Below are 24,282 nucleotides of genomic sequence, written 5' to 3' on the forward strand. Positions count from 1 at the left end.
TACTAAAAGACCACCTATAGAATGGGAGAAGATATTTACAAATGACATGACAGATAAAGGGCTAGTATCCAAGATCGGTAAAGAACTTATCAAGGGCAGCCCAGGTGGCTCAGCGGTTTAGCGCCGCCTTCAGCCCAGGGCGTGATCCTGGAGACCCGGGATCAAGTCCCACATCAGGCTCCCTGCATGGAATCTGCTTCTCCCTCTGCCTGTCTCTCTGCCTCTCTCATGAATAAATAAAATCTAAAAAAAAAGAAAAGAAAAAAGAACTTATCAAACTAAACACACAAGAAACAAACAATCCAGTCAAGAAATGGACAGAAGACATGAACAGACATTTCTCCAAAGACTTACCCATGGCCAACAAGCACATAGGAAAATGCACCACATCACTAACCATCAGGGAATACAAATCAAAACCACAAGATACCACCTTACACCAGTGAGAATGGCAAAAATTAACAAGACAGGAAACAAGAAATGTTGGAGAGGATATGGAGAAAGGGGACCCTCTTCCACTGCTGGTAAGAATGCAAGCTGGTGCAGCCATTTTGGAAACAGTGTGGAGTTCCTCAAGAAGTTAAAAGTAGAGCTACCCTATGACCTAGCAATTGCACTACTAGGTATTTATCCCAAAGATACAGATGTAGTGAAACTACAGGATACCTGCACCCCAATGTTTATAGCAGCAATCCACAATAGCCAAACTTTGGAAGGAGCCACAATGTCCTCTGACAGATGAATGGATAAACATGTGGTACTGTTGGCAAATGAATGTATATTTTTTTTATTTTTTTAAAAAAATAATTTTTAAAAAAAGATTAAATGAAATGCATGCAAATTGCTTCATGATTGTCTATAAAATGGTTTACTATAATAGAAGTGATTACACTCATCTGAAAATTTGATAAATTCATGTATCCAAAGTCCACAGAATGGGAAATGGGACTTAATAAGCATTCAGTGTTGGGAGAACAAGATGGCAGCAGTAGTAAGAGAGTAATAGGAATTTTAGGAGTAGCAACAGCAGCAGCCATTGTAGTAGGAATCATAGCAGAGGAAAAAAAATTAAAATAATGTCAAATATAGCCCAGAAGGTGGCATATATATTCAACAGTTTTCTTAACTGAAAATTATATTAAATAACAAAGTTTTCTGTTAAATAATATACTGGAGTAATTCAACCACCCTTCTCCCCTTTTTTTAAACCAAAGAGAGGGTACCCAGGGTTACACAGGTATTCAATGACAGAGGCAGGGTGCCTGGGTGGCTCACTTGTTTTAGCATCTACCTTCAGCTCAGGCTTGGGTCATGATCCCAGAGTCCTGGGATCCATCCCTACATCAGGCTCCCTGCTCTGTGAGGAGCCTGCTTCCCCCTCTCCTTCTGCCCTTCCCCCTGCTTGTGCTCTCCTGCACTCCCCCCCCCACCAAATAACTAAATAAAAAACCTTTAGTATTTAAAAGAATAAGAAAAATAAAATAATGACAGAGGAAAGATTTAAACCAGGGTATCCAGGCTCCAATGACAATATTTTTAAAGGTTGCAAGTCTACTGTATTTAAAGATAGAGATTATTTGTGCTGAAACATAGATTCTACTTAATAATTCAAGTTTTGTTAAAATAGGAAATAAAATTTAAATTATACAAATTTCTTTAAAGTGATTTTGACTGGAAATATCCATTTCATTGACTAAGAAATACCAATACTCTACCATATACTCTAAAAAAGCAAATCTTGATTTTAGATAAAGCTACATTCGAAATAAAATTAATTTCTTAAATTTTTTTTTAATTTTTTTTGTTTTATTTATTTATGATAGGCACACAGTGAGAGAGAGAGAGAGGCAGAGACACAGGCAGAGGGAGAAGCAGGCTCCATACACCGGGAGCCCGACGTGGGACTCGATCCCGGGTCTCCAGGATCGCGCCCTGGGCCAAACAAAGGCAGGCGCCAAACCGCTGCACCACCCAGGGATCCCCTAAAATTAATTTCTTACCACTCTTCTGAAGGTCAGAACCTGGACAACACAACTACAAAATATGAGTAATATTGCTGAAATACATTTCTAGCATAATACAAGTGAAGTAAATTTAAAATCAAGTAGACAAAAAATTTAAAACAAATTATAAATAAGAAAAAATACTAGGGAGTGAAAAATAAGGAAAAGGTAGTTTCTATCCATGAAATGGAATAAGAAAATAATTAGATAATAATAAATTAGAATGAAAATTATAATTCTTATTTATGATACAAAGAAAATCAGCATACCTTTGGCAGGATTTGATTCATATCCATATGATGTTTTGTTAAAAATATGATGATCAGCAGAAGAGGGTATTATCCTTGACTCTGAAATAGGATGAATCCCTTTAACACGGTCAGCTATTGCTTTATGCTGCTCATAAAATCCAAGTTTCCTTGGGGAGCTTGTCGTCAACATTGTTTCACCATTTAGTACTACCATATGTTCTTCTCTTTGCATGTCTCCTGATAGGTGAGCCTCTGAGTTGTTCCCATTCATAACAGGTAGTTCAGTGATTTGCAATAACACTTCCTTCTGATTAGCAGCAGAGGTTTCTGGTAAGGAATTAGATTCAGTGCTACATTGGCCTTCTAACCTGTATTTTCCAGGAGACATAATTGCACAGGGAACAGTTCCCATAAGGTCTATTGTTGTCTTTGTAACAGCAGCAGGATTGGAAGAGATCTGAGAGGTAGAATCATTGTGGCCAAAGTTGTCACAGTGGGATGCCATGCTCCCACTTTTAGGAAATGCATCTGCTTCAGACACAGAATCTTCAGTCAAGGCTAAGAATTCAGAAGGTGTCTGAGCTGTTGTAAGATCAGCAGAAAGCAATGGAGATTGTAAAGAACTTCCTGCCCGTTCTGTTACATCCACAGAACAAGATGGAGAAGCTCTTACTAATACAGATTCTCTCTCTTGGTACTGTGTAATTTCCAATGAGAATCCAGATTGTTGTACCAATGAAATGGATTGACTCTGTGGAACCGGCTTAGAAAACTTATAGTGAGATGAAAAAGATTTAGTAAGTAGCTTCTTTGTTGACTGCTTAACAGAACGGCGAGTTTGTTCTTCTGTAAATCCAGAATCATCCCCCTCACTTTTGCCAGAACTTAGGCAATTTATAAAAACATTCTTATTAGTTGAGTGCTCCTTTACCCTTTCAAAATCTTCTGTCAAAGATCTTGTTATCTTCTTATTTCGTGAACTACTAAAACCAACAGAATGTCTTCCCCTGGTTTTAATATGTTCTTCCAAACTTAGTTTTGGCATACTGCTATGACCAGATTGAGCACCATTTGAAATACTAAGGTTCTGATTGGTAGTGTCTTGCTTAGGTTCACTCCCTTTCTTATGGTGGAAACTAATGGAAGGAGTACGGAAGATGCTTCTGCGTTTACCTGTACTACCTGAGCTTGAGTTAGTGCTGGAAGGAGAGGAACTATGGACACCAACTGTATTACTGGAGGAGGGTGAAGAAGGAAGAGAATCATGTCTTCTGCTAATACTTCTTCTGAATATTGGCAACCGGGAGACCAGGGTAGATCGTCTTGATCCTGAGTCCCCCATTGGGACTCCAAGGCTTGCACTGTGATAGCCAACTTAGCAGCCTAAAAAAAGTTAAAACAAAAAGAACAAGTCAATAGAATTCATTTATAAATTATAATAAAGGTATTTTAAAACAAAACATTGTTTTTCAGGGCATGGAATAGAAGCCAGTTCATGACAAAATAACAATAAAATTCTGATACATAAGGATTTGCTGAATTTTTTAGTAGCAAAATTATCCCATAATTGCACAACAATTTTATAATGGCTCAAACATTTCAAGATCACAAAGAATATTTAGTCTACTGAAAAGATTATTGGGTTGGAAAACACAAGATCACTATTCAATACTCAGCTTTACTACTCTCATTAGTTCTATAATTTGTGGTTTGATCCTTTTTATGTCTACTTTTTTAGATGTAATAGGCATGTGATAGCCATAATTATTGCCTTCTGGGTAAAATGCCCCCACCACTGCCTCTACTGGCCAGCAGCAGATATACCATAAAACACAACAAGTTATTGATCTGAACCTAACAGAATCACAGACCAGACTAAGGGATGATCGGACACTAAAATCTTTAGTCAAAGAAAAACAAATTAGGAAGTATTCTTCTCTTTGGAGTTTTATTTTGAGGCATTTGGAGATAATCAGGCCATTGGCAGAGTAAACTAAACCACAAAGGATACAGTGCAGGGTTATAAACAATGTTATGAGGAAACCATGACTATCATTGAAGAAAAGACTTGAATGCAAATTAATTCAATTGGTAATGGTGAGACAAGTAAGAATATATATGGACAGAAGCAAAAGCACAGAAAACTTATGAACCATATTAATGTCAGGATGCTGATGAAGAAAAAAAAGGAAGAGGAGGTAAAGATGACAGCTCTACAGTTCATTAACTGTGATGTACCAAGTACTTTTCTTACACAGATTATCTTTTGTAATGCTTCAAACTGTAGAAGTAGATAATAATAATGGCATGGTCATTTTATAGCAGAAAGATAACTTTCTATCATTCAGCTAGAAAGTGGGAAAGCAGGAATAAGAAACTAATCCTTATGTAACCACAAGATCAGTTCATAATCAGCATGATATGGCCTTCAATAGAGTGAAGAGCCAGCTGCTGAAGGTCCAGCTATGCTTCCACTTCAGAGATTCCGAGATTCCACCCGTATGGTCAATCTTGTCATTCTGATGATTGCTATTTTTCACTAATTTTCACAATGTGCCATGACTTGGTTCCTGTTTTGGTTTGTTTCTATATTTCACATAATTCCTTAACTGTAATGTATATACCCCCCCCCCGTCAACGTAAATCAGACTCTTTCATTTTGTTGTTTCTTGCAACCAAAACTCCCTACCTGAACAATAACAAATACTACATAAAATGACCAGCCCTCCATTTTATTATTCTTACATATACATTATGAGATTGGTCAAGTGAAATATTTTATGGCCCTGAAGAAGCATGTAACAAAAATGAAAAATATTTTCCCTTTCAGATACACATTCAAAAATTTTCATATTTTGCCCCAAATGATATAAAATCTAACATATTAGCATTAGATGATTTTATTAAATAATTTCTAGTTGCATTCACTAAATTTGAATTTAAATCAAACTATGTATAAAACACTCCCAAAATATTTGCATATTCTTGTAAGCCTTTGGGAGAAGAAAGCTTAGAAGATAAAGACAATTTAGCTCTTAAAATCTCACAAATTAAAAATATCTAACTTTACTCCCAGGTTAAATCTAATTTAACCAATTTCCAGTTTCCAATTTCCAAAGTAGACACAGAAAAGTAATACAATTTTTTTCATGATTTCACTCTTACTGATGCTTTAGTTAACATCATTCTCGGTTGTGCAAGATTAGTTTCCATTCAATGCCTAGTGAAGAATTTTGTTATAATTGGAGCATTATCAACCATTATGATTTTAAGCTGGTGGTAAATCTGTGGTTATAAATGCATTAATGTCAAGATATTTACCATTATTACTAGATATTTTCAGTATTTGTGTATTCTGAAATATTTCTTAGCCTTTTTAAATTTATTTATTTTTTAAAGATTTTTTTTTATTTATTCATTCAAGAGAGACAAAGAGAGAGAGGCAGAGACATAGGCAGAGGGAGAAGCAGGCTCCCCACAAGGAGCCTGACACGGAACTCAATCCCGGACCACAGGATCACACACCCTGAGCCAGAGGCAGATGCTCAAACGCTGAGCCACCCAGGCATCCCAACTTAGCCTTCTTTTAACATTTGCTTTTGTGTCAGCACTTACTTTATTTTTTTAAAGATTTTACTTATTTGAGAGAGAAGAGAGAGAGAGTGAACACAAATGGAAGGCAAGTAGACTTCCAACCAAGTGGGGAACCTGTCACGGGGCCCAATCCCAGGACCTTAAAGTCATGACCTGAGCTAAAGTCAGACACTTAACTGACTGTGCCACCCAGGTGCCCCTCTGTCAGCATTTAAAAATAGGACTCACTCAATTTCTCTTTAGCAAGTATTCAAAGGATTTAAAGAATTTAAATAATCAGGAAAAAAATTAGAGTAACTATTCCTTCCTAAGTGCTTAATGAAAACAACTAGACTTCCATTGGGTACTAATAATTCATTCAGGCTACTAATATATTTAACCTAATTTAACTAAAAACATCATAGACACTAAGAGATATTTGTATATTAAATGAGATGACATGAAGTAGATATAAAATCTATTAGAGATAAAAATCCTTTAGATTTCACTTTGTCTACTGAGAGTCTTTTAAATTAAGGTCTTCGTTTCCTACTGAGAGCTTTCCAGTTAAAAAAGAGAAAGATTTTATATATATTATATAGAGAGAATATAATATATATAGAGAGACAGACACATGGAAATTATCCATACTTTTTAGAAAGACTCTTCAATGTCCAGATGCTATTTTTATCTCCAGATTCATTATCCCTCTCCTTATGTTTAATTCTCTAATTGGACTGATTACTTCTTGCTATTTTCTGTTCACATTCATCTGCTGGGCATTTGCAGATATGGGATCACCTGCTTGAGATGCCCTTCCTGTAACTCTGATGTGAAATATTTCTATTTCTGTAACACTGTCCCTTCGAGGATGTCATCTCTGACTCCTTTCCCATCCTCTTCCATTTGGGATGTAATAATACTCCTTTATGTATCAAGTATTACCATACCTAGTTAACATCTATTTTACCTTAAGTTTCTTAGTGGCAAAGGCCATCTCTGCTTTCAATTAGTACCTATAGAGTAAATGGATTTCAAGAAATAAAGTTTTAATTTGAATATGTCAGTATTTTAAATCTAAATAAACATATTTGCTGCCTCACTACCATAAACAAATGCTGCAATTTTGAGGTTAATCATATTAAATTACAACTTTTAGATTCATACATTAATTGAAAGACTTTCCAACTGTAAAATCATTCAATAATCTAAAATTTGCTAACACCTAAAAATCTTCTAGAAGCACAATGTTGAACAACTTGAATAAAACAATGTATCATCACATAAACTATTAATGAAAGACAATGTTAATTTTATTTTTATAATTTTATTTTGCAATCACCTTTTAATTTCTTAATAAACCTTGTATATATTTTCATATATTTTTATAAATTTCTGAGTCAGATAAAATAAACATATTTTCTAAGTTCTCTTCTAGCATTTCTTGGCTCAGAAGTCATATGACCTCAATCATGACAGATCCTAAAAAATATACAGGTTGAACTAGACCTTCCAATCTTTCAGGGGCGTTTCCTACTCTGCACATTATTTTCTTTGGGAAAACAAATTTGTTATAGAAGAGAGGTGTCTTCTAATTAAACCCTTAAAGCTATATAAACAAACAAAAAATTACACATGTAGATAATATGACTACACAGATGTATGTGCTTGACTCTACTGGAAGTGGTGTGAAATTCAGTTTGATCTCAACTGAAGAAACAGTATCCTTTGTTTTTTAACACCAGGATTTAACAAAAAGTTCCCAGAAAGTACTTTATTCAGTGATCTCTATAACTTAAGCAAACACTATCATTACCCTTAATAGCGCAATGTCATACAGGAGATCTATTCTGAATAAAATAAGAGGTGAGTCTTATCTGGCATGGTTCAGAAAAATATAAATTCTAGTTAAAAGGGCTATATACATTGCTAATGTTACCTATTTAAAATAGAGTAAGTGTAAAATAAGAAATATTGAATATATATATATATATATATATATATATATATATATATTTACTTAATTTTATGATTCTAAAGGCATTATCTGAAGGCATAAAAAGACCCTGCAGGAGTTCAAAGCAATCATCTTGGAAACTAAATACTACATACACAAAAAAGTATGTCTGTCTGTACAAGTAAAAGAAACAAATAAAAAACCTCCTTCACCTTTTTCTTTTTTTTTTTTTCTCATTAAACTTTTGTTTTAATGGGTCTCAAAATTTTGTAACAGATTTTTGGTCAAGTTGTTTCCATGAAAAAGTACTGATCTTAAAAACTAATAACTTAAAACTAGCACACACACACACACACAACACAAAAAAAAAAAAACACAAAACAAACAAATGGTCCACAAAACATTCTCCTTTCCTTCTGAAGGTTTTACAATGCTTAAGATGTGTTGCTATAATTAACCAGCCTTTTACTATTAAGCTTAAATGGCCAATTAAATACAAACAGTTCTGAGACCCTCCTTCCACCACTGATTAAGACTGGGGTGGCAAGTATTGGGGATAATATTCATTTAGCCTTCTGAGCTTTCTGGGCAGACTTGGTGACTTTGCCAGCTCCAGCTGCCTTCTTGTCCACTGCTTTGATGACACCCACAGCAACCGTCTGTCTCATGTCATGAACAGCAAAACAGCCCTGAGGAAGATAGTCAGAGAAGCTCTCAACACACATAGGTTTGCCAGGAACCATATCAACAATGGCAGCATCCCCAGATTTCAAGAACTTGGGACCATCTTCCAGTTTTTTTCCAGAACGACGATCTATCTTCTCCTTCAGCTCAGCAAACTTGCAAGCAATGTGAGCTGTGTGACAACCCAGCACAGGTGCATATCCAGCACTGATTTGGCCTGGATGGTTCAGGATAATCACCTGAGCCATGAAGCCAGCTGCTTCCATTAGTGGGTCATTTTTGCTGTCACCAGCCACATTGCCATGACGAACATCTTTGACAGATACTTCTAGACACTGAAGCCCACACTGTCCCCAGGAAGAGCCTCACTCAAAGCTTCATGGTGCATTTCAACAGACTTTACTTCAGTTTTAACATTGACCGGAGCAGAGGTGACCACCATGCCAGGTTTAAGAACACCAGTCTCCACTCGGCCCACTGAGACAGTACCAATACCACCAATTTTGTAGACATCCTGGAGAGGCAGACGCAAGGGCTTCTCAGTTGGACGAGTTGGTGGCATACCGCAATCCAGAGCGCCAAGCAGTGTGGTTCCACTGGCGTTCCCATCTTTACGGGTGATTTTCCATCCCTTGAACCAAGGCATGTTAGCACTTGGCTCCAGCATGTTGTCACCATTCCAACCAGAAATTGGCACAAATGCTACTGTGTCGGGGTTGTAGCCAATTTTCTTAATGTAGGTGCTGACTTCCTTAACGATTTCCTCATATCTTATCTGGCTGTAGAGTGGTTCAGCGGAATCCATTTTGTTAACACCAACAATTAGTTGTTTTACTCCCAGTATGTAAGCCAGAAGGGCATGCTCATGGGTCTGTCCATTCTTGGAGATACCTGCTTCAAATTCACCAATACCAGCAGCAACAATCAGGACAGCACAGTCAGCCTGAGATGTGCCTGTAATCATGTTTTTGATAAAGTCTCTGTGTCCTGGGGCATCAATGATGGTCACATAATACTTGCTGGTCTCGAATTTCCACAGGGAGATATCAATGGTGATACCACGTTCACGTTCAGCTTTCAGTTTATCCAAGACCCAGGCTACTTGAAGGAGCCTTTTCCCATCTCAGCAGCCTCCTTCTCAAATGTTTCGATAGTTCCTTTGTCGATCCCACCACATTTGTAGATCAGATAGCCAGTAGTGATAGACTTGCCTGAATCTACATGTCCAATGATTACCATGTTGATGTGAGTCTTTTCCTTTCCCATTTTGGTTTAGGTTTAGCAGTGGTTTTCATGACACCTGTGTTCTGGCAGCAAACCCGTTGCAAAAAAGGTCCTTCACCTTTTTCACTGCCGACATTTTTCAAATATTTTCCTAGAATTTGAATACCCCTCATCTTTTTTCACGTAAGCCAAAGATGAAGAGTCACCTGATAGCTCACAGTATCATTTGTCTTTCTCCCAAAACCTGTGATGTTTAGTTTATACAACTTACAAAAAATATACACACATGCATTATGAAAACAAAATAGTTTCAAATCCAAGCTCTGACACTTACTAGTAGCATGAGCTAGAATATAGATAATAATTATCTTAAGTATGAGAAGGTGCAATATCAGAAAGAAACTTAGCACTTTGCCTGATACTGAGTAAATTTCCAGTTTCTTCCTTTTCTGATGCAATGCATTCAAGCAAGTGGTGCATAAAGTGATTATAAAAATGAACTACTTAACAAAATCTGTCCCAATCACTCCATTTTAAAAATCACCTAAAGATATTGGGGTAAAAGATATATAAATCAAAATCAGTATTCCAATCCCTTATAATGAACCTCACAAAAGTAGACATTTTTTATTGGAATTTAAAAACAATGATCAATATTTGAAAGGTTTGTGAAGAATGTTGCATGAAGTAAATCTGGTCCCAGCTCTATTCTTTTTCATAAAAGATTTCAGAAAATAACTTTGTAGAATGCAAATAATCATGCTGAAAAGAAAATCTCCAATACAGGATGAAATGGAAAAAAGAAAATTCACAGAAACCAAATATTCTCCAGGTTACAATTTTTCAACATTAAGAAAGTGATGGCAGAAAATAAATTATATGTAACATATCAAAGGGCATTGATCAACTTTTACCAAAATTAAATAAAATAAATGCTTGGGGATCCCTGGGTGGCGCAGTGGTTTGGCGCCTGCCTTTGGCCCAGGGCGCGATCCTGGAGACCCAGGATGGAATCCCACATCGGGCTCCCGGTGCATGGAGCCTGCTTCTCCCTCTGCCTGTGTCTCTGCCTCTCTCTCTCTATCATAAACAAATAAAAAAAATTTTTAAAAAAATAAAATAAATGCTTGAAGAAGTTTCCAAAACAATCTTATCTAAGTGTGTCATTTAGCCACAGATTTAAATGAGGCTCACACCTGTTTAGGGCTCAGCTGGAAGGACCTCTGTTTAACATTCTTCAACTCTATGGTGTAAGTTATCCTTAAATGAATTTCTAAAACGTTTTACTGTTTTCCCTTAAATGAATGAGGAACTAACGGAAGTATTTTTAACAGATAAATCACTATCACAACATGAACAGGGCCGCTTCAGCCATCAGGTCAGTGAGGGCAACATGAGATAAATTCAAAAAATGATCAGGACCAAGTGAGTGATCGATCACAGGGAAGAAAATGAGATTGTCAGCTGAAGGTAGAGTCAGAAATCATATAATCAATTGGATATGTTTAATTTGCAAATCATTATATTTGCATATAATGTAGCCACACTGAATACATGAAGTCCTTTTCAACAAATAAACAAGATAATAATCCAAACAAATAATTGCTTATATCAGAAATATCTACTTTTAAGTGCAGGTAATTACTAAGAATGATTTTGACCCTAAGGATGATCTGTAAACAGAGTTATAATGCCCTAGATTAGATCTGTACATATCAATTGCCTAGGGAAAAAAAGAGAGTGACTGATGCCAAATTAGCATGATAATAGGAACACAATAGGAAAGGAGAATACATTTCAAAGAGATTGTTCCAGCAGGTTTTAGAGAAGCAGAGGAGTTTCTTGTCTGACCTGTGGAAGACAAGGGATTGTGATACATATTTAGAAAGACAAGTCATCATGCGACCCAGCCCCCTATATAATCTTGGTTCCAGACAAGACAACAGAAGGTAAAAAGAAATATAAAAATGATGGATTTTGGCCACAGATTAGAGAGAATTTAATAGTGAAAGAAGTCAAAAGCTGTATCTACATGTGACCAGTCTTAGGTATTTGAGATTACATTTATATTTAAAGAACATTATAATTTATGTTCTGGGATTTATACACAATGAACGTATAACTGTTAAGAATGCAGACTCTTACACAAAAATATCTGGACTTGAAGGTCGCATTGACACATGAGTTGACTTGAGAGTGGCTTACAAAGTTATTTAAACTCCCTGCACCTAAAATTTCTTCATGAGGATAAACAGTTACACCTACCAAAGAATTTTTATCAGGATCTAGCAAACACAAAAAGCATTTAGTATAGGATCTATCATATGATAAATGCTTTAACTATTTATCAAGAACAATTAACCATACTCAAACTATTTCACTGCAATTTTTTTTTAATTCAGTTTAAAACTTTCCAAACCACTCTCACCTGGAAGTTCTAATTCAGTCTACTCATGGACTAATACTGTCATTTCCTGAGTCGATCCTGAACAAGACAGAATGATTATTAGAAGCTGCAATACCTACATGTCAATGGGGCTTACAATTAGTACTGATATATATGAATAAACAGTGATGGGGCCACTGTTGCGTTTTTTAACTTGTCTCCTACAAATAATTCCATTCAACTATGTCTTGCTTTTGACTCAAAATATTATTGACTGTGCTGACGTTCCTGATAATTTTAGTTCAATTTTTCATTAAGTAAATGAGTTCAATTACTCAATCTTATTTATCTTTAACAAAATAATTCAGAATTCAAGGAGCAAATAACTAAAATTATGAATATTCAAAGACTGTGTCTTCTGCTCAAAACATGATTCTCAAAAGATTAATCTGATAAATTTTTTAAGCAATGCCAATGTCAGTGTAAAAAATACACAACTTTAAAGAGGATAGCACACATCTAAAAATGTATATATTTGTCAATAAAAATTATATTTTTTATAATTATATCTTATATTGGAGAAATCTGTGTTGGCTTTACTATATAATTTTGGAAAAAATTCTGCCCAGCATCCTAAGTAAGGTTTTTTAGAAGCAGGGCCTTAGCACGGGATTCTTGTTCAGGCTGCTTATTGGAGAATTTCTCAGGAGAAGGTGAAGAAAGGAAGTCCGATAGAACAGAGGGAAAAGCTAATCAAATACATGGTCACCAATGGTCTGAGACTACCTTCAGACTGATACCTTGATAATATGGATGATCTTTTGTATTCTCATGCCAATCAACAATTTGCAGACTTGTCTACAGAATGAGAAATGAGAAAAAAAACACATTTGAAGCACATATGGCAGGAAATGGATTATCTGGAATATATAAAGAATTCCTTTGAATCAGTTTTTTAAAAATCCAAAAGGAAAAATATGAATGAGCAATTTCCAGAAGAAATAAACATCACCAATGAATATATGAAAAGATATTCAAGCCTATTAGTAACTATGGAATATAGAACTCCCATAAGCCAATTAGAAACAGAAAAAAAAAAAAAACAGGAAAAAAGGTAGCAAGGAATACAGACAGGAATTTCACAAGAGGAAACAAATCTTTAATCAATATATGAACAAATATTCCAACTCTACTATTAATCAGGAAACTGCAAGATACAATTTCTTACCATAAATAGTTTAAAACTAAATAATATCAACTTTGGGTGAGTGAAGTGTTACTTATGGACACATAAAAGAGTCCAAATTATTAAGGTTATTTTAGAAAATTATATATCAAAATATCAAGTTAAGTGATTTCACTTCTCAGCATTTACCCTAGAATAAGGCTCACATAAATGCACAAAGAAACATGCATAGGGATATTCAAGGTTGGTTTATATTAGTTAAGTTGAAAGTAATATAAAAGCCCAATAATAGAATTTTAAAAATAAAATGTTATTGTTCTACAGCATAAGGCATAAGAGCTAAACATATAAGTTAAAAGTTTTAAACTGAGATAGAAAACAATTTTCATGGTATTTAATAAAATCAGGGGCACTGGGTGGCTCAGTCGGTTAAGTGTTTACCTTCGGCTCAGGTCATGATCTCAGGGTCCTGGGATTAAGCCCTGCATTGGGCTCCCTGATCGGCAGAAAGTCCTCTTCTTCCCCTCCCTCTACCCCTCCCAACCATTCGTGCCCTCTCTCTCAAAAAGTAAATAAAATCTTTTTTAAAAATAAAATCAAATAGCTAAAAGATATGTTATATAATAATTTACAAATCTATTATGAAAATATAAAAATAATAAATATTCTACAGATTTACATAGATGTGTATGCATAAGAAAAAATCCACAATGATATACTTCAAAGTGTGAATAGGGGTTATCTTTGGACAGAGACTTTGTATTGAGGGCTGTCATCAATGAAGATGTTAGTATTCTAAGTAATATGATGAAGTTTTTGGGGAGCCCAAGATACTAAGTGGTTTAGCATCCAGCCCAGGGTATGATCCTGGAGAAGCCGTGATGGAGTCCCACATCAGGCTCCCTGCATGGAGCCTGCTTCTCCCTTTACCTGTGTCTGTGCCTCTCTCTGTCTCTTTCATGAATAAATACATAAAATATTTTTTAAAATATGATGAAGTTTTAACAATAAGAATGGATTAGTGAATTATTTTTGTAAGTAAACTTTTAAAAATTCAAAATAAGGTAGTATAACAATATAAAGCCTATACATCTATATATACCTATATATAGCCTATATCTATGTATCTACATATCTATCTATATCTATCTATCTATATCTGTATATAAATATAAGGTAGAATAGCAATATATAGCCTAAAGTAGTATACAGCCTTTTATTATATGTAAGATTATGTAATATTGAAGGATACAGGTATGTAAATATGTTAAAAGTAACTTGGAAGGTATCTCAAAATTAGTAATAGAAGTTGCCTCTGCAAGAAAAAAAAAAGTTGCCTCTGCAAGAAGGAGAATGAACACTTGGGAAAATGTTTTTCTAAGAATTTGAAAATAAATAAGTAAATAGTAATTTGGCCCAATACGACAAAATACAAGTACCAATAACCTCTTCAAACATTTCGTATTTTAACACCAAATATTTAAATAAATAAACAAAACCTGTGAAAGTGCTAAGAATCCTTACACTGGTATAAAGGCTTTGTGTTTTTCCTGAACCTACACTTTTAACATTAAAATTAATATTTTATGTGACTGTCAGTCCAAACTGCATCTGTTTACAAATATTTACTTTTCTATCAGGTCAAATTCTTTTTACTTTAGTTACTGAAAGCTATTTTTCCCTCTTAAAAAAGCCTTCATTATTTCTTTACCATATGATAATTTATCTAAATGTTGTCAAGGATAGGTCAGACACAAGTGATTCATTCCAGGTTTTTCACAATCTTTTAAATGTTTTGGTATTTTCATAACACAAACATTAAACCACCACATATTACTTTATCTAGATGGCTAATAAACTTGAGTTATACAATGACTTGCAAGCATATGGCATTATGACTTTTTCTCATTAAAAATAAATTGAGGGCATTTTACCATTTCTTTTCAAGGCTAGCAAACTAACCAGAGATTGGTTTCTATTTGCTAGATTCAAAAGGCATGCTTCTTTTAGACACTTATAATGGTTTGTTTACTAAATATTAAAATGACTGGATTTGCGCCTTACACTTTACTTTCTTTACTAAAAAGTAAAGGAGCAACTTTATAATAAATAACCTGCAGTTGCGCCTACATATCAGCAGAGGGTGCAGGAGATCTTCCTTTTAAACAATAGTCTTTTTTTTCTTACAACTTTCAAAACCAATTTAATATTTATTGTGCAGTTAATTATCAAGTCCTTCATGTAAATGAAAAATGACAATCTCCAAATACATTTGCAAATTATATCTTCATGTTTTTTTTTTAACAAATAGTAGCTTATAAATTGCCTTTGGAATTGGAGGAAGACTAATTCTCAACTTGGAAGTTACAGTAAAAAGGTTTTTGCCTACTTATCCACTTAAAACTATGTATAGAATTTGTATTTTAAAGAAAATCCAGATTCAAATATATAAATTCAAATTTATTATTTATTTCCTAACATCTTTCTTTTTTTCTAAAGAACAGAATATATGTACTGCTTCGTAAAAACATTAGTATAAAAAACTTACAAATAGGGATCCCTGGGTGGCTCAGCGGTTTTGGAGACCCGGGACCAAGTCCCGCATGGGGTTTCCTGCATGGAGCCTGCTTCTCCCTCTGTCTCTGCCTCTCTCTCTCTCTCTCTCTCTCTCTCTCTCTGTCTCTCATGAATAAAAAAATAAAATCTTAAAAAAAAAGCTTACAAATATAATAGCATATTTTATCCTTATTATATGTTGTAAATATTCCTTAACTTTTAAATTTTTATTTACAATAATTCATTGAACAGCTCATGGTCACAAATATAAACAAGGAAAATACTATCAGAAAGTACTACAAAATGACACAAAACCAGAGGGAAGGAATTTTTTAAATACAAATTAGAATACACACTAGAAGATTAAATTCAAAGATGGCTACACTCAACACTTGTAAATATGTTTTATCTGCGTCTGTATATTATCAGTAATTCAGATACCTGACAATACAAATCAGCATAAATAGTAATATGGAATTCAACAGTTTCAATACATGCTCCAATTTAAACATAAACTGGATCAATATAAATGTAAACTTAGATCAATGTAATTTAAAGTCAGCATTGGTCTGATGAGATGGAAAAAAAGACATGAGTATATCTACAAATTATTAATGCATTTCTTTTTTTTATTAGTACCGTTGTAGTTGTATCCTGCATAATGCGAATGGCAGCATGTTATAGAATATACTCATCTCCATTCAGTTATGTGTTGGTATGGTGCACAAATTCTGTCAGAATCATTTTAAAACCAGAATCTTGGATTTATTGTGTTTTTTTAAGTGTTGTCTTCGAACTCAACATGTAATGATCACATTTGTCAATGACACTGTTTCACAATTTATCTGTGGATATAATTTCTCTTGGACTCTGTTTCTCCATTCATGAAATTAGAAAACTGGATAGATGAATTCTGTGAGTTTCTAATTTATTAAAATGCATGCATACCATCTGTGAAATTTAGGATACACACTAACATGTGCACACACACATACACACATGCATCTGATAATGACATTCTGAATATTTTTTTCAGTCCAAAGTTAATAATGAACAAGATTCAGTACTGCTTCATATTTAAGTGAAATTAAAGCTCTAAAGAATATTGCCAGAAACAAACGTAATACATTTTACAAAAAGAGAGCAAGAGTACATTTGGAAATGCAGTCTATTTGTTACATGATAAAATCAGAAATGTGATAACAAGTTTCTTTCTTCCCCTTATACTGTATTTGCTTACATAAATTATTGAATTTGACCAAATCATATACTTATTTTCTTACTTTTCTTATTATTTAAAATTGTAGCTTGTAACACATGAATTATAACAGGGGTGGACAGAGTTTTTAGAATCTAGGAAGGAAGGCATGGCTAATATTTAACATATTCTAATGATAAAATTCTCCAATATGGTATCAGATTGAAATTATTTCAGATTTTGTCAGATATATATTTTAAATTGGTAGAATAAGCCAATTATTAGATTTATTCTAGATCCACAAAATATAATTAAAAGTAAATTTTTCCAAATACATTAAAGTACATTTTATTACCTGTGTTGTTCTTTTACTTAAAGTTTATTTGTTTTTAAGAGGAACTACATAATACATATTACAATAAAGGGAATATAATAAATTCAGCTCATTTCTTTGTTAAAACATGCACACACACCTTAAATTTAGTAAATAAATTCACTAATAACTTAGATATTAATTATAAATTCACTAATAACTCAGCTTCTAATGAGACTATGGTCCTGCATCAAAGGCCACTATAAGGAATGACTGACTGCTCTTGAATTTATATGGAGTCATATATCGGTAATTTATAGAAAAATTAGTAAGAATGAACTCATGAGAGAAGGGCCTATGTTTATGCCAAGTGGGCTGTGCTAGCTGTACTTGGTAGCAAGAGTAACATGCCTGACTTGGGTTGCCACTAGATGGAGATTTTGCATCTTGGAACATTCAAGGAGTTCCACCTTGGTGTTCATCTGGAAGGTGAACTTCTTTTTGTGAATAAAGAAATAAAAATCCAGTTGGTTAAATACCTCATTCAAAGATATACAGATAGAAAAAAAGAAACAAAAATATACAGATAGAATAGGTAGCTAAACTAACATTTATAGAGCTTAGAGTTCCTGATAATGTAATCACCTCTAATCCAATCAAACAGGAGACTGTCATTGCCAGAAATATATCCTATTTGAAACAAAAGTTGTTCTATACACATCTGATATATCTATATAATTAAATATTGCTCCCATTTTTGTATAACTTTAAAATATAATTTACTTTTCAAGAAGCTACATTACCATAATTAGTTTTTTTTCACCTTCTGTGGCTTTTTTCTTTTTTAACTTAGTCACAGATTCACTGGAGAAAGTGCCCTCATATTTAATAAATACATAAGTTATCTCATTTTAATCTTCCTAACAACTTTATTAGATAACTATAATTTGTCCTACCAAATATATAAAATATGGAGACAAGGATGTAAAGTCAAGCTTTGAATTCAGGTATTTCTGAGGCTAAAGATAAACTTTGAAATTAGATCATCTTCCTAAATGCATAAAATAGATAAAGGGACAATAATATATGATAATAAATAATAATATTCATAAGGCTGTTGCTGCCCTAAGAATGTGTAATTGGGAATGGTTTAGTATTTCAACTTAGTATTCCAATGACAGATCCATTAGAAAGTAATCAAGAGGACTTTTAAATGACTCTCCAATCACAAATCACAGAGAATGTTAATTCTGCAGGGGAAAAAATGGACCCACTAGCAAAGAATGTGCAGAGTGTTGAGTTCAACAGTGAGAAAGAAAGAGAGTAGTTCCATCCTACAGACTTAACCAAGCTAACAGTTGCATGTACAGGACTAAATATTAAATAAGGACATTAGTAGGATTGAAGAACATTTTGTGATTCATAATGAAATCTTTAAAGAAAGAAGTATGCATCCAACTGTCAAAAGAATGAAGAAAGAATATATCATACAACAAACAGAAGGTTACCGGAAACTGGAACAGAAACTGGAAGAACCTGCAGGGCATCCTTCTTGCTTTGTGGAAAAAAAAACATAATGGACAAAACACTATACATGTGTGTGTGTGTGTGTGTGTGTGTTATAGTAGTATAAAACTACACAGTAGTTATAGTATGTAGTATAAGCTATATATAAATACTTCAGAATAATTAAAGATTAAGGGTCATAGTCATCTCAAAATATATTTTTTTAGCTTTCTTCTGAACATCTTAATATCCAATTCTGGTTTTCTCCTATATATAACCTAAAGGTTAGACTTCTGGATCTACATTTTTCTGGGCTTGAATTCTGGCTGTGCACGAATTAATATTGGATAAACTGCTTAATGTCACTCTTAGCCTCAGTTTCACTATGTGTGAAATGTAGGAAGAGCATCTCTCATCATTACCATTATGAGGATTAAATGAACTACTGTATGTCAAGTGCTTAGACCTGTGCCCGACAGGAAGTGTTAGCTATTTTTTTATCATTACAAATTATGTAAAGTGTATCCAGCTTTTCTATTTTAAGAATTTGAAATAGAAATCTATCTCAAGAATTTGATGCCTCAGATGGGAAAAACTTTTGAAGCAGCACTTTTTGGACAATTTTCTCTTAGTAAGACTTGTTTCTATGTGAACTATAAGTTAAGACAGTGTAAATGTGGATAGAGTGGGATAATATTCACCACAAACCCTTAAGTTAAAGATTTATACAGTAGCCTGGAAATCATGAAAGGTAGAGATAAGAGATTCTCTTTAGTTTTCTTTGATTCAAGTATATTCTATGCTGATTCCTTGGATAATTTTATGTTGTTCATATTGTCTAGCATATTTTCAAACATGTTTTATTAAAATAACTGAAAAGCTATATAACCCTAGTATGCTGGGCAGCCCGGGTGGCTCAGCGGTTTTAGCTGGGAACGAGTCCCACGTCAGGCTCCCTGCATGGAGCCATGGAGCCTGCTTCTCCCTCTGCCTTGTGTCTCTGCCTCTCTCTCTCTCTGTGTCTCTCATGAATAAATAAATAAAATCTTAAAAAAAATACTAGTATGCTTTAAAAGTTGACCACTGGGACACCTGGGTGGCTCAGCAGTTTTAGCACCCGCCTCCAGCCTAGGGCACAATCCTGGAGTCCCGGGATTGAGTCCCACATCGGGCTCCCTGAATGGAGCCTGCTTCTCCCTCTGCCTGTGTCTGTGTCTCTCCCTCTCTGTGTCTCTCACGAATAAACAAATAAAATCTTATAAATAAATAAAACAAACAAACAAATAAATAAATATTGATCACTAAGAATTCTTCTGTTAGCTTAAATATGGCAAAGAATGTATTTTTCTGGCATGTTTTATTTTCCGTATGTGCTTTTTTTTATTTTATTTTTATTTTTTTATTTATTTACGATAGTCATACAGAGAGAGAGAGAGAGGCAGAGACACAGGCAGAGGGAGAAGCAGGCTCCATGCACCGGGAGCCTGATGTGGGATTCGATCCCGGGTCTCCAGGATCGCGCCCTGGGCCAAAGGCAGGCAGGCGCCAAACCGCTGCGCCACCCAGGGATCCCGTGCTTTATTTTTTTAAAGATTATTTATTTATTCATGAGAGAGAGAGGGAGAGAGAGAGACAGAGATAGAGGCAGAGATAGAGGCAGAGGCAGAGGGAGAAGCAGGCTCCATGCAAGGAGCCCAATGTGGGACTCAATCCTGGAACTTCAGGATCACACCCTGGGCTGAAGGCAGGTGTTAAACCGCTGAGCCACCCAGGGATCCCTCTGTATGTGCTTTAAATATATTTTCATTAATATTGTCTAGCAGTATATTTTGCTTATTTGATTTAAGAAAAATATATGTAAATACGTCATTATAATCTAATTGTAAAAAGCAATCCCCGTTGTCAAATCAACCAGCCAATGAATATTCTTCTTCAGAAGAAAAGATTTCAATCATCAAATAAACCTGTTAATACCCCCAAGTCAACATTCTCACTTAGTCATGTTTGGAATCTAATAGGAAAGGAGGAGGAAAGGGGAGAAAGGGGATAACAACTTGGAATATCGCTTCTATGAATTAAGGCACCATCCCCTCCAACATTTCTTTAAGAAGTACCTCCTGAGGAATAAAATGTTTAACTAATACCTTGGAGATCTTTAGAGACTGGACAATGCATCTTAGAAAGATTCAAAAGAGGTGAGAAGGTTGCCTTTTCTTTTTTGTAAAGTGGGAGACAGATTGTAAAAGGCAAAGCGCGGAAGATGACCTGACAAACCTCAGAAGCTTTTCAAGCAAGGAAAAGTATGAAGTTGAGGATTCAGAAATTGATTCTTTTTTTTAAAGATTTGATTTATATTCATAAGAGACACAGAGAGAGACAGAGACAAAGGCAGAGGGAGAAGGAGGTTCCTTGCAGGGAACCCGATGTGGGAGTGGACCCCAGGATCATGCCTTAAGCTGAAGGCAAAGACTTAACTGCTGAGCCACGCAGGCATCCCCAAAATTGATTCTTCTTAACAGTATCCATGCCTATGTAGGCCAGAGCGAGTCCTTGAGACCCTGGGTCTGAATATCACCACTCTAGCACATACAAAATGCTCAGTGGATTCTCTTATTCTAATAATTAAAATGCAAGAGAAACACCTTCTTCTAGGCACAGAGGATGCAAAAGAGAATAAGAGACACTCGGTTCCTTTTCTGGTGGAGAATCTAATCCAGTGATGGATATAAAATATAAACAAGATATCAAATGAACCTGACAGATAATCTCGGACAGTGTATATGTCATGTAAAAAATAATCATGGTAATAAGATAAACAAGTGAAGGGGGCAAGTGTGGAGGTAGGGATATTTGAGGCGAATGAAGTGTCAGTGGGAAGAGCATTTCTAACAGAAGAAACATCAAGTACAAACTCTCTGGGGCAGTTTAATCTATCCAAGTAAACGGTATGAGTAAAGGGAATGTGTGTCTTCAAGAAGGTCGAGGGCCAGATCTTGTAGGGCTTCAATAGGCTATAGTATATGCTTGGATTTTATTCCACCTGCTAGAAAAAGCCATCAGTTAGCCATCAGAGCTAAGTTAAAAGAGATCTCTTCTTTGTAAAGGATGGATAGTAGGAGTAACCAGCTAGCTAGGAAACTATTGCAATGGTCCAAAGGAAGAGATGATGGTGACTGGCTTAGGATAGATATAGTACAGACAAACAAGGGAATAGACTTGGTTATTTTGAGGTGTGGGGAGCACCAAGAACTGCTAAGAGACAGGATGTGAGGGGTGACAGAATGAGAGGTATCAAAAAAAAATGCCTAGGTATTTTTTGTTTGTTTAATATGGTTATTGTTTTTTTGTAGTTTGTTTTAACTGGGGGAAGAAGTGCTATTCAAAATGACCATCATAATGGTAAAGTCAATATGGAATAGATGAATGAAAAACAGACATCCAAAATCTTAAATTATGGTTAAATATTCACATAAATAATAAATATTTTTCATATCGAAAGCAATGTGTTCCTTCAACATAGCTTTTAAATATAACTTCATTTCTGACCTCAAAGTTAGAAAACTTGAAAAATATGGAAAATATAGGAAAATATAAAAGATGAATCAAAGCCCATCAATGGTGAGTTCAGTGAATTTTTTTAAATGCAGGGAGTGTGTACTTTTTGTGGCACAATGTTAACTGAAGCATGTGCATAGAGAACTGCATCCTTGATCTGCACAATTCTGTGGTACTTAACTCTCATGTTAGAGCACCAGCTAACACAGTAAATCATGCAAAGCAATGAGGACTGTGTTTGGCATTTTTGGTAATTTTTATATCACTGAGATAAAATAAAAATATAATGTATCTTTCTAAGAAATTTCTCACCTATTATCAACTCTTCCTAAGTTTTAACAGTTCCATGATATTTCTTACAGGAATTTACAATAAATTACTTAAGGTAAAAAAATCTGTGTATAGATAGTTACAATCATTTCTGTTAAAAATAGCAATCTTAGACTATACTATTTTAAAAGCAACTAATCCATTTCACCTAAATAGTCATTTTATGGCATGAAATGTCTCCATTTTTAGGTGGACCAGTGTTGGGAGTTTTTATTAATGAAAGAACCCTAAGTGATGTTTTAGATTCCAGCCCAATAGCAGTATTGCATCTATCAGTGTAACTGGACCAAAGTCCTACATGTAAATCTCCACGTGGTAATAAATGAAGCTGTTTTGAAGCCTACAAATTCTTTCAGGCCACTGGGGTACCATTTAGTAAATTACCAGAGCAACACACTACGGCTCCAGCCACCAGAGGCAAAAATGTCTAATTACACTATGTTTATTTGTCCTCAAGATGTCTCTCTCCCATTCTGCAATGATTAATTCACTTGAGGCCATGTAGACAGAATAAGAGCACCTCTCTATAGCACTTTGAGAAACCAAGTCAAGAAAGCAGCCAATAAAGTGAAGAATATTGACATAGAGATAGGATATTTCCAAAGAATGTAAATCTGTTTACAGGTAAGTGATTCAGAATGTTTTATTAAATCTCCTATGAAGCGGGAGAGCCATGTTAGGCATAAAAGAAAATGCAAAATAAATATAGACTTGTTTCCTCCTGCCCTCAAGAGGTTTGTACTCTAATTAATTAAATTAATACAAAAGGAAACTGAGGCTAAATGTGAATGATACTGTGGTACTGACTACAAATGCAATTATAGTTCTGAGAAGAGAAAATGATACAGACTAGAAAAGGAAATTCTTAAGGAGCAAACTAAGATATGAACATTTGAGACTAAACAGTTTTCATAATATTTTGAGATTTAAGAAATTGAGCTCACTTATATTCAATAAACACTCATTGTAAAGTATATTTTGTTTCAGGCAGGAGACTGAGGGTGCTCTTCTCTTTTCTCTCCAAATATACTGTCATTTGGCCATGGAATTAAAAGCACTACAAAGCACCTAACTGATGATTACTGAAGCCAGAGGTTCTCAAGGTATAGTTCTCAGCCCAGCAATATAAGCATTGCCTAAGAAATCATCAGAAATTTATATTAGTGAGCCACAGTCCCAGAAATGCTCAATCAGAACCTGTGCTGTCTCACCAAGTGGTCTCTCTATTGCTAAAACCTTTGGATGATTCTGGTACATGCCAGAGATTGAATACCATTGATCTAAGCTAACTAAGGAAGAATTTAGAGGCTATCATGAGGCCAGTTAACAGCAGAACTAGAAACATGATTTTCAATTCACAAGAAAGCATTTTATTTAAGTCCACTATAAAATAAATGCAAATTTTCTCTTGGTTCCAGCAACTTGTTTTTCCCCTTTCCAAACATGAACCTTGGAAAATTTAAAAGATGCTTGTAATGGTATGTACTTTGTGAAAAATATGTATTCCCTTTTCACATGGTGATGAATTAAGCAAACTAAGAATGTAGAGAATTTCTTTCA

General features: G+C 34.7%; 1 protein-coding gene across 3 annotated transcripts in view; it reads right to left on the reverse strand.

Annotated features, from left to right (window-relative positions):
* Nucleotides 1–24,282, reverse strand: part of CCSER1 (coiled-coil serine rich protein 1) — a 756,597-nt gene that overhangs the window by 599,784 nt on the left and 132,531 nt on the right. For all 3 annotated transcript variants that reach the window (XM_055313237.1, XM_055313238.1, XM_055313239.1), the window contains exon 2: nucleotides 2,273–3,637. In XM_055313237.1, the coding sequence (XP_055169212.1) occupies nucleotides 2,273–3,596 (1,324 nt within the window). In that variant the 5' untranslated portion in view covers nucleotides 3,597–3,637. The remainder of the gene's footprint in view (nucleotides 1–2,272; nucleotides 3,638–24,282) is intronic.

The sequence above is a fragment of the Nyctereutes procyonoides genome, unplaced genomic scaffold (genome assembly GCF_905146905.1).
Source record: "Nyctereutes procyonoides isolate TBG_1078 unplaced genomic scaffold, NYPRO_anot_genome, whole genome shotgun sequence".
In the NCBI taxonomy this organism is placed as follows: Eukaryota; Metazoa; Chordata; class Mammalia; order Carnivora; family Canidae; genus Nyctereutes; species Nyctereutes procyonoides.